Source organism: Artemia franciscana, chromosome 2 (genome assembly GCF_032884065.1).
Source record: "Artemia franciscana chromosome 2, ASM3288406v1, whole genome shotgun sequence".
Taxonomy (NCBI): Eukaryota; Metazoa; Arthropoda; class Branchiopoda; order Anostraca; family Artemiidae; genus Artemia; species Artemia franciscana.
The window spans coordinates 62,794,367-62,806,400 of record NC_088864.1 but is presented as its reverse complement, the minus strand read 5'-3'; the positions used below and the strand labels follow the sequence as shown (position 1 = coordinate 62,806,400).

The following is a 12,034-nucleotide window of genomic DNA, read 5'->3' as shown; positions in this document are numbered from 1 at the left end:
AATGCGGCAATTAAGGAAGCAGAATATGGAAAACCTTGCTGAGGAACTTAGTAAGGTTTCATGGAAACCAGTTTTTGATGAGACAGAAGATGCATTCCATGCATTTGATATTTTTATGAATATTCTCCAGCCGATATATGATAAAACATGTCCACTAAAAGTGTTAAGAAATACAAGGGAATCACCGAGAAAGCCGTGGGTTACATCAGAACTTATTCAGATGATTAAGAAGAGGAATCTACTGTATCAGTCATTTTTAGATTGCCAAAGTGCTGATATGTTTGAAGAGTTCAAAAAAATAAGAAATCAAGTGAATACATTACGAAGATCTTGTGTCAAGAGTTATTATGAATTGAAACTTGGGGAAACAAAGGGGGACTCAAGGGGAACATGGAAGGTTTTGAGAGAAGTGTTGGGTAGTGACAAGAAGAAAAATACACCAACTTCACTAATTGTGGATGGAAAAGTCTATGAAGGCAAGCAGAGCATTGTGAATCACTTTGGTGCCTACTTCTCGACGATTGGTGAAGTGGTTCAAAAGCAAGACCAGCCACTGAGTCAAGGAACAAGTGAGGAAGCTTTCATTGATGATAGAGGCCTGGGACTAATAATGGAGGCTGAAGAAACGAATATGCAGGAGTTGAAAGAAATTGTAAATAGTATTAAGTCCAACTCTTCAGGTAGTGACGGTATAAGCCTTAAGACATTCAAGCTTATTATGGTTTATCTCCTACCATGCCTTGTTTACTTGATTAATTTATCACTGAAATCGGGAGAATTCCCGCAAAAGCTTAAAGAGGCGCGAATGATTCCTCTTCACAAAAGTAGCTCAAAGACTGATTTGACCAACTGGAGACCGATCTGCTTAGCTTTTTAAGTGATAGTCAGTTCGGATTCAGGAAAGGACATTCTACTGTTCATGCTATGCAGCATTTTCTTGATTTTCTGAATACATCAATGGAAAATGGTGAAATGACTTTATCGGTTTTTATAGATTTTAAAAAAGCGTTTGACACGGTTGATTTTAAAATTTTAATTGATAGGCTAAGGTCACTTGGAGTCACAGGTAGTATTTTAAAGTGGTTTGAATCTTATTTGATAGGGAGGTCGATACGTGTATGTTTTGATGATGTTATATCTAATAAATTTTTTATAAGTTGTGGTGTTCCGCAAGGTTCTGTTTTGGGTCCCTTACTATATCTTGTATATGTAGATACTATGCGGTTTTATGTTCCGGGTGTTGTTAATACTTCTTTCGCTGATGACACGGTATTTTCAGCTGCTGCAAGAAATGCTGATGATCTTGTGGAGAAAATTAATCAAGCTTTAAGTCATCTTTTAATTTTTACAAAGATTAGCCGTTTATCAGTGAATGTTTTAAAAACTCATTTTATATTATTTAGTAGGAAAGGAAGTCCAGTTGATTTAAATGGAAAAATATTTCTTTGTAATAGGCCATTGAAACAAGTAGCTGTGGTGAGATACCTTGGTTCCAGCTTGATCAAAATCTGAATTGGAAAGCACATGGTGATCAGGTGGCAGCTAGGGTATCTAGAGGGCTTGGATTGATTCGGCGTCTGAGAAATCAGTTACCTCATTCTGCCCTTTTAACTCTTTATCATTCTATTGTCATGCCTTATATTTCTTATGGTTGTGTGATATGGGCTGGTGGATTTTATACAAATTTTAAACGTGTTCAGGTTTTACAAAATAAAGTTATTAGACTACTAGGAAATTATGTCCATGGTGAAAATGATACAGTTAATTGCTATAGGAAACTTATGATCTTTAATGTTAGCCAACTTCATGATTATCAACTTGCTATATTTGTATTTATGGTTTGTCCCCTGAAATTTTTCGTCAAATGTTTATAAGGAATTCTTCATACCACAGTTATGAGACTAGAAATATGGATGATTTGGTATATGACTATCGCAGCTCTCAGAGGGGAAGTTTTGGTCCCAAGTTTGCTGGACCAGTAGTGTGGAATTCTTTACCAATGAGTATAAGGTTATCTGAAAATGTTAGCCAGTTTAAGAGTAGACTGAAGAATCACCTTCTGAGTAGAAAATAAATAAATAATTTAAATTGGATGGCTTATTGATTTGTTTTTTTAAGTGTTGTTGTTTTTTTTGTTTTTTTCTTTGTTTTCCTGTTGTTTTCTTGTTCCCAATTTTTTTGTTTCATTTTGTTTGTTTGTTTTTTTGTTTTTTTTGTTTTTTTTTTTTTTTTTTTTTTTTTTTTTTTTTTGTTTTTTTTGTTAATGTTGTTGGTATTGGTGCTCATTAATGTTTATCAGCCACTACTAACAAGTCTCTGACTTTCTAAAGTGGCTGATGTGGTTTTTTTTTGTATATTGATGATATGTATAATAAAAGTGTCTCTCTCCCTCAAAGATGGTATATTATTGACTGACCATTTTAGTCGGTATTATTTCCACAATGTAACACGCGAAGCCATATACTTCATTCTAATTGATTTATTGATGTAAAATATTCAATAGATGCGCGTCAAATATTAAATATGTCTGTGGGTCGTCTAGTGGGAATGGGGGGGGGGGGGCAAAAGCCTCTTGAGGTGCATTCTTAGGAATTAATTTTTCGACTGTCAGTGAGAGGTGCTTCATACCAAGGTGATAGGGGGAGAAGAAGGATCTTTGGCCTATACCAAGGACGTATTCAGCATTTTATGTTCGGGGGGGGGAGGCAATAAAAATTGCCAAAAGAATTTGTTTGTATGTATTTTTATTATGTTTTTACGAGTCAGACAAAAATCTCGGAGAGGTGGGGTCAAACCTCGTAACCGTATGGCTAGGGCACGGTCTGCAGATTAAGGATGACAGATTGCCAAAGATTGTTCGTGGAGATCGTCCTCAAATAGGGTGGGAGGATGTTGTAAGGAAAGACTTAAGGGAAATGGGAACTTCTTTGAAAGATGTAAGGTGAAGGCTTTGAATAGATTGGGATTGATAAAGAGCTTCCGTAGGTGTGTTGGCTTTATGCGGCTTGGTGCTGCATTGAGTTGTTGGTCGTAAAAGTAGTAGTATATTCATTCATTTGTGAATGAATATTCGTGAGTAGTATATTCAAGTATATAAATAGTAGTATAGTATATAAGTATATAAAAGCATGTATAGTATATAAGTATATAAAAGTAGTAGTATATTCAATTATTTGTGAATGAAGTAGTAGTATATAAAAGTAGTACATAAGTATATAAAAGTATATATAGTATATAAGTATGTAAAAGTAGTAGTATATTCATTCAATTTGTGAATGAATAATGAAATCTAACCTGATGTAATATTGTATAATATACGGTCATCATAATACTCGTGAACCATGTAGCCTGACTCTTGACATATTTAAGTTCTATTTATAACGCATTTAAGTCTCTTGGCTTTGAAGTGGCAATTGCTAATTTATATTTTTTGATGTTTTTTTCTTGCTCTTTGTTTTGATTTATGTTCTTTATATTTATTTGCTCATGTTAGCTCCAGCTATTGTAGCGAATAAATATATTCTGTATTCTCCTCTAAGCGTGTCTCAAGCATCGTTTAATAATAATATAATGTTTAAATCCTTTTTTTTCTCAGTGTTTTTTTTCCACAATTGCTTGTGCCTTTGTCGTTATGACCCCAATAAACAGAACGTCAAAACTGTTAAGATTTCATCTTAAGGTAAATAGAATTCTAAAAATTAGATTTTGCTAGATTTAATTATTTTTTCATTAAGCCAGGTAGAGCCTAGCAAACATGTAGTAAGTTTTCCAAAAAGTATATAGAATTATATAGAAAAATATATCTATATATAGTATATAGAAAAAATGTACTTCCAATGTGTTCCAATCGACGTGTTACGAAAAATGCACTAAAATGTGTTCCAATCGACGTATCTTCAATTGTGATTTGAATGTGTATCTTTGTTTTATGCCCTTTGAAACTGTTTTCTGCGGTTCAAATTGATAATATCATAAATGTATCATTTCTGATAGTGGCTCAAAGACTAATCTTTGTTTAATTTAATTTGAATTTATTGTTCCAATTTAATCTGTGAATTTATTTGAGAGTAGTATCAAAACAAAATAAACAAAAAAAATACACATAAAAGAACTTACCTTTTGAAGTAAACATTAACAAAGCGGAAGACATACTGAAGCAAACAAACTAAAAACCAAGCCAGAATATACTAGAGGTTATTCACAATTCAAATTGTTTCATTTATTCTGGCTTGGCTTTTTGTTTGTTTGTTCAAGTGTTTCTTCTGCTTTGTTTATGTTCACCTCAAAATTAGTTTTATTTGCCATTTATTTGAAAAAAAACGACATATTTCCCTATATTTTGTGCATATTTGTATTCAAGCGTTTTTCTAAATTTGTGATTTGAACAAGAGGCTTAAAAAATAATCTTTGTTCGTAAATTTATGCCTTATAATTTGTGGCTTGAACACTAATCTTTGTTTAATATTATTTAAAAACAATATTCTAGGTTCTAAGCTTTGGAATGACCTTGCTGTCTCGTCGATTCGAATTTGCCGCGGATGCATTTGCAAAGAAGTTAGGGTATGCCGAAAATTTGAAAAAAGGACTCGTGAAGTTGAGCAAGGATAATTTGGGCTTCCCTGTGTATGATTGGCTCTTCTCCAGCTGGCATCATTCTCATCCTCCACTCCTTCAGAGAATAGCTGCTATTGATGATAAAAAGAAGTCAGTGAAAAGTGATTAGTAGTGTTGCCACCTTGTTCACTTAAACAAGCTGGTTTAGTGCTTCGTTTTTTTTTACTGCATTTCAGTAGTCATTTGATTTTTGTAATATATACTTCTTAATATGTTGTTATACACCATGTTCTTATAGAAGAAGGTAAATTTTGTCAAGCGAAAATCAATACCAAGAATTTCCTATTGTTCTTCTTGTTTTTGATGTTTGCGGTAAAGACCTAACAATAATTTGTCAATCAGTTGATTTTGAAACTTCTACGGGATGACTTGTGGCATTATCTACCAGAAGCACAGTCTTTCTTGGCATATTTTTGAGGTTAGATACCCTCGAAACTCAAGAATGAAGTGCTTTTCAAATCAATTTTGAAAAATTATTTTATTCATTCATGCTTTGGTTTGGCCGTAGTAATGAATTGGCATATTTTCAGCACTAGTGCCTTTAAACGAACGTGTCTTTCTGGTCTTTGCAATAACAACTAATTTTAGCTTTTGCTGTCCTGATGCATTGCCACAGCAAGGTATAGTTGTTCTTTCCTTGCTTGACTTAGGTCGAACTCGAAAGCGAGAGAACGATTTGGTAAACATTTCCAGTACAGCCCTGACTCATCCGCATTGTAAATCTGGTCCGGTGATTAACCATTTTTAGTTATAAATTCTGCAAAGTCTATTTCAAAATCATCGGCAGTTTCTTGGTCGCTACTGAGTTTTTTCGCCACGTGGCCCAACCTCACATATACCACGGCGCTGCTCTAGTTAGTCATCCTGAGGAAGCATCAAATTCTTGCAATAAAAGTAGTTCATAAAGATGTTTTGCCTTTGCGGAAATTAACGGTTCTGATATGGGCGTATTATCACTTCGAATATACACATTAAACAATATATATATAATAATACCCATGTGCAATCGACGTAATCGACGATGCAAACGAAATCAATTTGCCATTTTGTTTAGCAATATCCCCTACGGTCGTTTCACCTATCCCATATTCAAAACACAACTGTTTATTCTAGATGTCACTTTCAAATTTTTTTTTCAATTCTTAAGCTTCCTTTGAGTTGATAAAACGACTCATTTCAGTTAAGCAGATATCAAGCGCAATGATAGAGTACAAGGAGATAGAGAAAAGAGATGATAGAGAAGGAGAAACTAGAAACCGCATTGGACAACTGTTTTCTAATGACTGATAAGAAAATAGTTTGAGAGACTGAGAAAGGAAGAAAGCAAAAGGAGTGGGAGTTTCATGGAAAGGAGCATTAACGAAACTACACCTGCCGCTGTCACAACGACACAAGAATCTTCTCCGTGCTCACAGACAAACCATCCTAAGGTACATCCACAGGCGAGACTTTTTTTTTGCGAAATATATAGTATGTAGTGCATACATTTATTATTACATGCAAAGGGCTTAACATGATTTTGAAATCATTATGCCTTTAAAGATGAAATAAATACGTTTTCTTTGTATTTTCTTATGATTTTGTATTTATAACTTTTTTTCAAAACTTACATTGCCACGGCTAATCTGCATTTTGGATAATCGGGAGTCGATTGTATAAGTAAACCATAAAGTCGTCACATTATTCGTTAAGCAACGAGAAATTTAGCTGCCGAAGTGAAGTTTGATTCTCATCATAAACTATATTCAAAAGCATGTTTTCAGGAAGGATATTAGCTGTATTGTCGCAAAATTTTTAAGGATTTGCTCTATCAATACCAAAACAAAATCGGCAAAATTATTCGTCTATAAACTTTCTAATGACCTGTTTGTCCCAAGGACGTCTCTTTGAGAGTGTAAGTAAAAAATCAAGTATATCATGTGTAAAGAAGCACTCTTTAGGAAGCATCAGCCTTTAATGAGCTGTTTAACCACCAGAAAACATAATTTTATTCTACATGGGTATATAAACTTATTTACTAATTCCAACGTGGTGATTTGATAAGATTTTTGTTACTATTCGTTAAACAATTTTAGCCAATTATTTTTATTTCAAATTAACGAATTGGTCACTATTTTTGCACCAGGTATTATGATTTCAAAAGCTTGAAGAATTTTGTTTCTCGGGGGGGGGGGGTAGCTCTATTTGGAAAATTTTATTATGAAGCAAAGGTTTGAAAAAGGAATAGGGTGTATAAAAACCTTGTGTGGCTAAAGAATAAAAATTTTGTTACTTTTTAATAGTATCTATGTAATAGCACCGGGGTCTCCATTTCTTCTCCCTCCCCCTTCCGAAAATAAATATGTTTCAGACACGCTTAGTAAGCCACTTACATCGTGTCATCACATTACGTTCAGTTTTTCATAAAATTAAGTAAAAGCATCAAATTTATAAATTATAGTTAAAATTATTGTAGTTTATTGAAAATATCTTAAATTATATATCAAAATATTTTATAATTCATATTTAAATAATATTTAAAATTAGAGCAGAAATTAGTGAATGTCATTTTTCTGCAAATTTCAGGGAAGTGATTTTTGGCTCTCAACTTCAACATTTTTTCATTTATCTATTTTTTTAATCCCACCTCCTATGAGTAATACCATTATTTTTAAACTCTGAAACTAATCGCTACATTTATGTACTACATACATGTAAAAACAAACAAATTTAGAATCTCTACCATAAGAATTATTTCTTAAATTGGAACAGTTAAAACTAAACAGTTTTGATTTTTGGGCAATCTACAACCAATAACCAAACATCTGCCCAGCTGTTTGCTGGGTGCCAACCTCTTTCAGTCGACCAATAGCAGCTTAAATCTAGGGTCATATTCTCCAACGGGGAAAGAGAAACATTGAAGCAGACCAATTGCTTGCTTTTAACCACAGAAAAGTCAATTGAATATATTCGTATAAACAGATGTACCGGATAAAATTGTCCGTCAAAATCTTAAAAACAAAAGAATTGGGCTGAAAAATTTGTCTTTGTAATGTTAATCCACCTATTCAAAGGATGTATAATAGCTTGAGTTGAAAGAGAGGGATGCACCCTATTTTCTTGAAAATTAAATGAAATGTTTTACCGCGACAATAAGGAACAATTCCAACCTTAAGAAGAAATCTGTTGCAAAAGATGTCAAATTTAATTTTTAATAATTACTATGGAGGGAAAAAATAAATTTAAACAGAACTGAAATTACCCCAATAAGTGTGGTATTGCTGCCCCCAAAAAAGCCAAAGTATTATATGCTTATATCTGAAAACTAAATCAATAAGTCAAATTGAAAGTATAAAATTGACTCGTATCAAAACAAATCCTTAAAAGTTGGGTTATTTTTTCTGATTTTTTAATGTATTAATAAAAAAAAATTAAATGTTTTGTGTTCAGTAAAGCGCGAATGGTACTAGCCTTTTTGGAAGGTAGGGGGTGTTACGTATATTTACACTAACGTTTGTTCATTTTAAGTTTGGCTACACTGCACATTTTAGGTTCCGATTGCTTTAGCACCAGTCCAAGCATGTAGACCAACATCCGGATTTCAAGAGAGCGCATTATGCCCACCGTTTCTACATGGTTATAAGGGATTTATTTTGAATTGGGTATTTGAACAGTTTGGGGTTCTTGTCGGTGGATTGAGACCAAGTTTGTGGCTTAAATTGCAATCTATAGTCCCATAATCGCAACTGGTAACTTAAATGCCCTTGAATTCAATGTTGCTGAAATAAAATATCGCGAAAAATTTAGAACAACTTTTCATACCACTCCTTAATCGTCGCTGATCAATTACATATCAAAATAAGCACTTTAGGTATATATTTGTGAAGTTGAGAAAGGGTTGGGGTTCTGCTTTAGGTACTCCGTGGCTTCCATTTGGAGGGGGAGGATTGGCTCGTGTCCCTTGGATTGTTTTGCCCTCCCTTCTTTATTTTGAAAATTCCATATTTGATTGTTGTTTTTTTTGGGGAGGGGAGGGATACTTTCTTTGAAAGTGCCATTGTGGTATTCTCGTTGAAAAAAGGTGACTTTGCCAATCCCCCTAGCCCTCTTGATTTTCAGAGATACATTTGTTCCCACTTCCTAATTTTTGTGAATAGGCGCCACCGTTGACACAGCAAGCTTCAATTGAGAGAAAGATTCATCCTTCTATAACAATTTTTTTTAATGAGGCTTATGTTTGGCACCTGCTCCTTGCATATTTTGACCCTTGCAAGTTGCCCTATTGACTATGAATGCCATGATGCTACCTTAATTCGTATTTTTATACCTTTTGACCGTTTAGATTAAAATAGCTATTTTAAAAACTGTGGCTATATCGGGTAGTGGATGAGGTCATGAGGATAAAAAGGGAGAAAGGGGTTTCTACGATCGTCTACAATGGATGATCAATTGTAGGGAAAAAATAGACAGGACGCGTCGCTCTTTGCGAAGTCGACGCTATTATTGCCTTGTTTAATTTTGTTGCTTATTCACTTCTAATGACACTAAATTAGAAGCTCGATTTGATTTGTCCCAGCTTGAAACAGAGCTATTCGACTTGGGGGTGAGTCTCGCCTAAAGTTGGAATCGAAAGACTCAGTCATTACTTAGGATTAGCATTATTTTACGCTCTTGGGAAGCAAAGGTCATGTCATGGAAACTTAGTAGTTTGAAAAATTGAAAGGTGCACGGGCAGCTTCTCCAAGATAATAAACAGGCGAAATGCAACACTGATTCCATGCAAAAGACACAAAGAGAGGGTTCCAAGCATTGAACCCTTTCAATGACAGAGACAGAGAACCCTTTCAATAACCTTAGACAGAGACATGTACTTCAAGCCAGGGGAAACAAAGAGCTTTTGAAGCCGACAGTATCTACAGTCATTTTCCTTGCCAGAAAAGGGTTAGGGTTGTGTGGACACAAAGACCTTAGAGTTCTATCAACTAACAAAGACCTTTAAGAGGGAGAAGGCAACCATAGATCTTCATTAAAATTCCTCATTGAATGATACTACTTTGAAAAATCACTTGGAAAAGGTAAGGACAAATTCAACCTATATAAGTTGGTAAATCCTAAACATTTCGAAACATTTCGATCATTTCGTCACTTCTGACCATTATTCTGAAGGCGAAAAAAAAAATTTCGAAGAAAGTGAAAGATTCTTGGTGGTTTTCTGTACTTGTCGATGAAACGACAGATATGCGTATTGTAGCCCAAATGAAATTTGCGTTAGGCTTTAAAAATAGGAAAGTTCATGAAGAGTTCTTGCAGTTCATTCATGTTACTGATATATCTGAAAAAAAGATTGGCAAATGTAATATACAAAACTATATATAATCTTATTCTTCAGCCACAATTCATGGTATGTCAAAGATATGATAGCAAAAAGACAAAGCGGACATATTAAGGGAATTCAAAGGCTTACAAAGGAAAAGATTCTTAAAGCCATGCTTGGGTATATCAGCTCACACTGCTTAAGCCTTTGTGGTTCTGAATCACGCTCTATAAGAGTTTTCAAATCTGCATATAAGTAGTCCTTACTGCAAAGATTCAAAGCAGAGAAATTATACCTTGACCTTCACGACCCTGAAAAGTTACAATAACTCTTAGAAGAAGACAAAAGGGGCCCAAATTGAGGAAAATGTCACACTTCAATTGTTTTTAAGAAACCTAGTGACCTATGTGAACATCTGAAGATTCCTGTTTCGAGACCAAGAAAAATAGGGCAGCAAACAACGAGACATGGCGCTCCGGCCGTCTCTGCTAAAACTATTCAGTTTTAGTGCTTCTTAGTGCTATATCGAGTGCGTACTTCTGGAGGTCACTATTTATTCTTTTCTTCGAAAATTCTATCCATGGCGTCACCCAAAAGTTTAAATCGTACCAGAACATATTATCACTTTTTCAGTATTTATTAAGGGCTAGCCTTAATAAGTATTTACTAGTATTTTAGAAAAAATCGCAGCTACTACCTGTGCGTCCAAAAGGTCATTCTTTAATTTTTGCCCTAGACTACTTGAGAAGCAGAATTTCCAAAGAACGGCTAAACGGTCTGGCAATGACATACATACACGGACAAATCGGGGCCAATGAGGACGAAGTACGTAATGAAATTTCTAAAACCGCAACGACTCAACATTTCTTTGTAAGAAAAATAAGAAAATTTATGTTGTCAACCTACAACCCCTTGTACCTAAAAACTACCCTTTCCAAATTATTTGCAAATTTGAATTTTATACAAAATTCCAGTTCCGTAATGTGGTGGACGTTCCACATAATATATCAGTTGAGCGAATGACACAGATAAACTTGCAGTTGGTTTAGATAGGTTGTCTCTGTCCACACTAAAAATAGTTAATCCCACCCAGAAGACTTTCCTGTCTGTACCCCTGGTAAAGAATAAGGCTTTACACAGATTAGGGTGAAGGAGGAGCATACGAATTTGTGTTGGCTTCGGGTGGTTTGATGCTGCAGAGTTCAGATGTAGCGGTAATAAGTATTATCTTGCAAGTCTTTTTGATTAATTTTGTCATTAAATTAGTATAAAAAAACTACATTTTCCTGTGCTTAACTTATTGGCAATTAACACTTTATATAGGACACCCTGTGTATTGTATAAATGCGTTGTGTATAGGTTCGAGTGAGTATTGATATCCTTGGTAATGAGAGGTTTGAATAAAAAGAATCGATTTACGTCAGATGACGTCAATGTGACGTCAAGCCAATGTGCGGGATAGAAGTTGGATTAATACCTATCCGATATTCCGATTGCGCTTAGGCAATCAGTTGCCTTTTACAAGTGGTTTATTTATCAAATGATCAATTTTAGTTACTATTAATTATCTATAAATAAAGAAGCAAGTTGTGACATACAATTGCTGTTGAAATATTTGTGGAAGAATAATCGATTTTTTGGAAAAAACCTAAGGTACTAAAAAAATTGATACAAAAAAATAGTTTTGAGCTTAAAATTATTTTTCAATAAAAAGAAGTGAATTCCAAGTGATTTTAAAGCTTAAAATCAAGCAGATTTCCGTCTTTAAATTTTTGTATTAGCAACACTTTTAGAAGCGCGCGCAACAGTCTCCGGAAGAAACCAGTCCCTCAAAAAGTTCAGTAAATCAGTGATGGAATAATAACGAACAATGAAGGAAATGTCGTATTTGCTAATTACTGCCAATGTTGGATCATTGTTTGAACTTGTAAGTTTTAAACGTTTCTATAGAAATTAACTAATTTTCACCATAACCATTACTACTATTACTGACAACTCACTGCAGCAGCAAGTCGCCTGAGACGAACACGGCTACGCACACTCCTCCATCCCAATCTATTCAAAGCTTCCCTCTTTACATCCTCCCAGGAAGTTCCCATTTCCCTTGAATCTTTTTTTATGACATCC

General features: G+C 34.4%; 1 protein-coding gene across 2 annotated transcripts in view; it reads left to right on the top strand.

Annotated features, from left to right (window-relative positions):
• Nucleotides 1-11,421: 11,421 nt before the first annotated feature.
• The window catches only part of LOC136043909 (inositol polyphosphate-5-phosphatase A-like), a 69,883-nt gene continuing 69,270 nt past the window's right edge, over nt 11,422-12,034 (top strand). For both annotated transcript variants that reach the window (XM_065728951.1, XM_065728950.1), the window contains exon 1: nt 11,422-11,834. In XM_065728951.1, the coding sequence (XP_065585023.1) occupies nt 11,778-11,834 (57 nt within the window). In that variant the 5' untranslated portion in view covers nt 11,422-11,777. The remainder of the gene's footprint in view (nt 11,835-12,034) is intronic.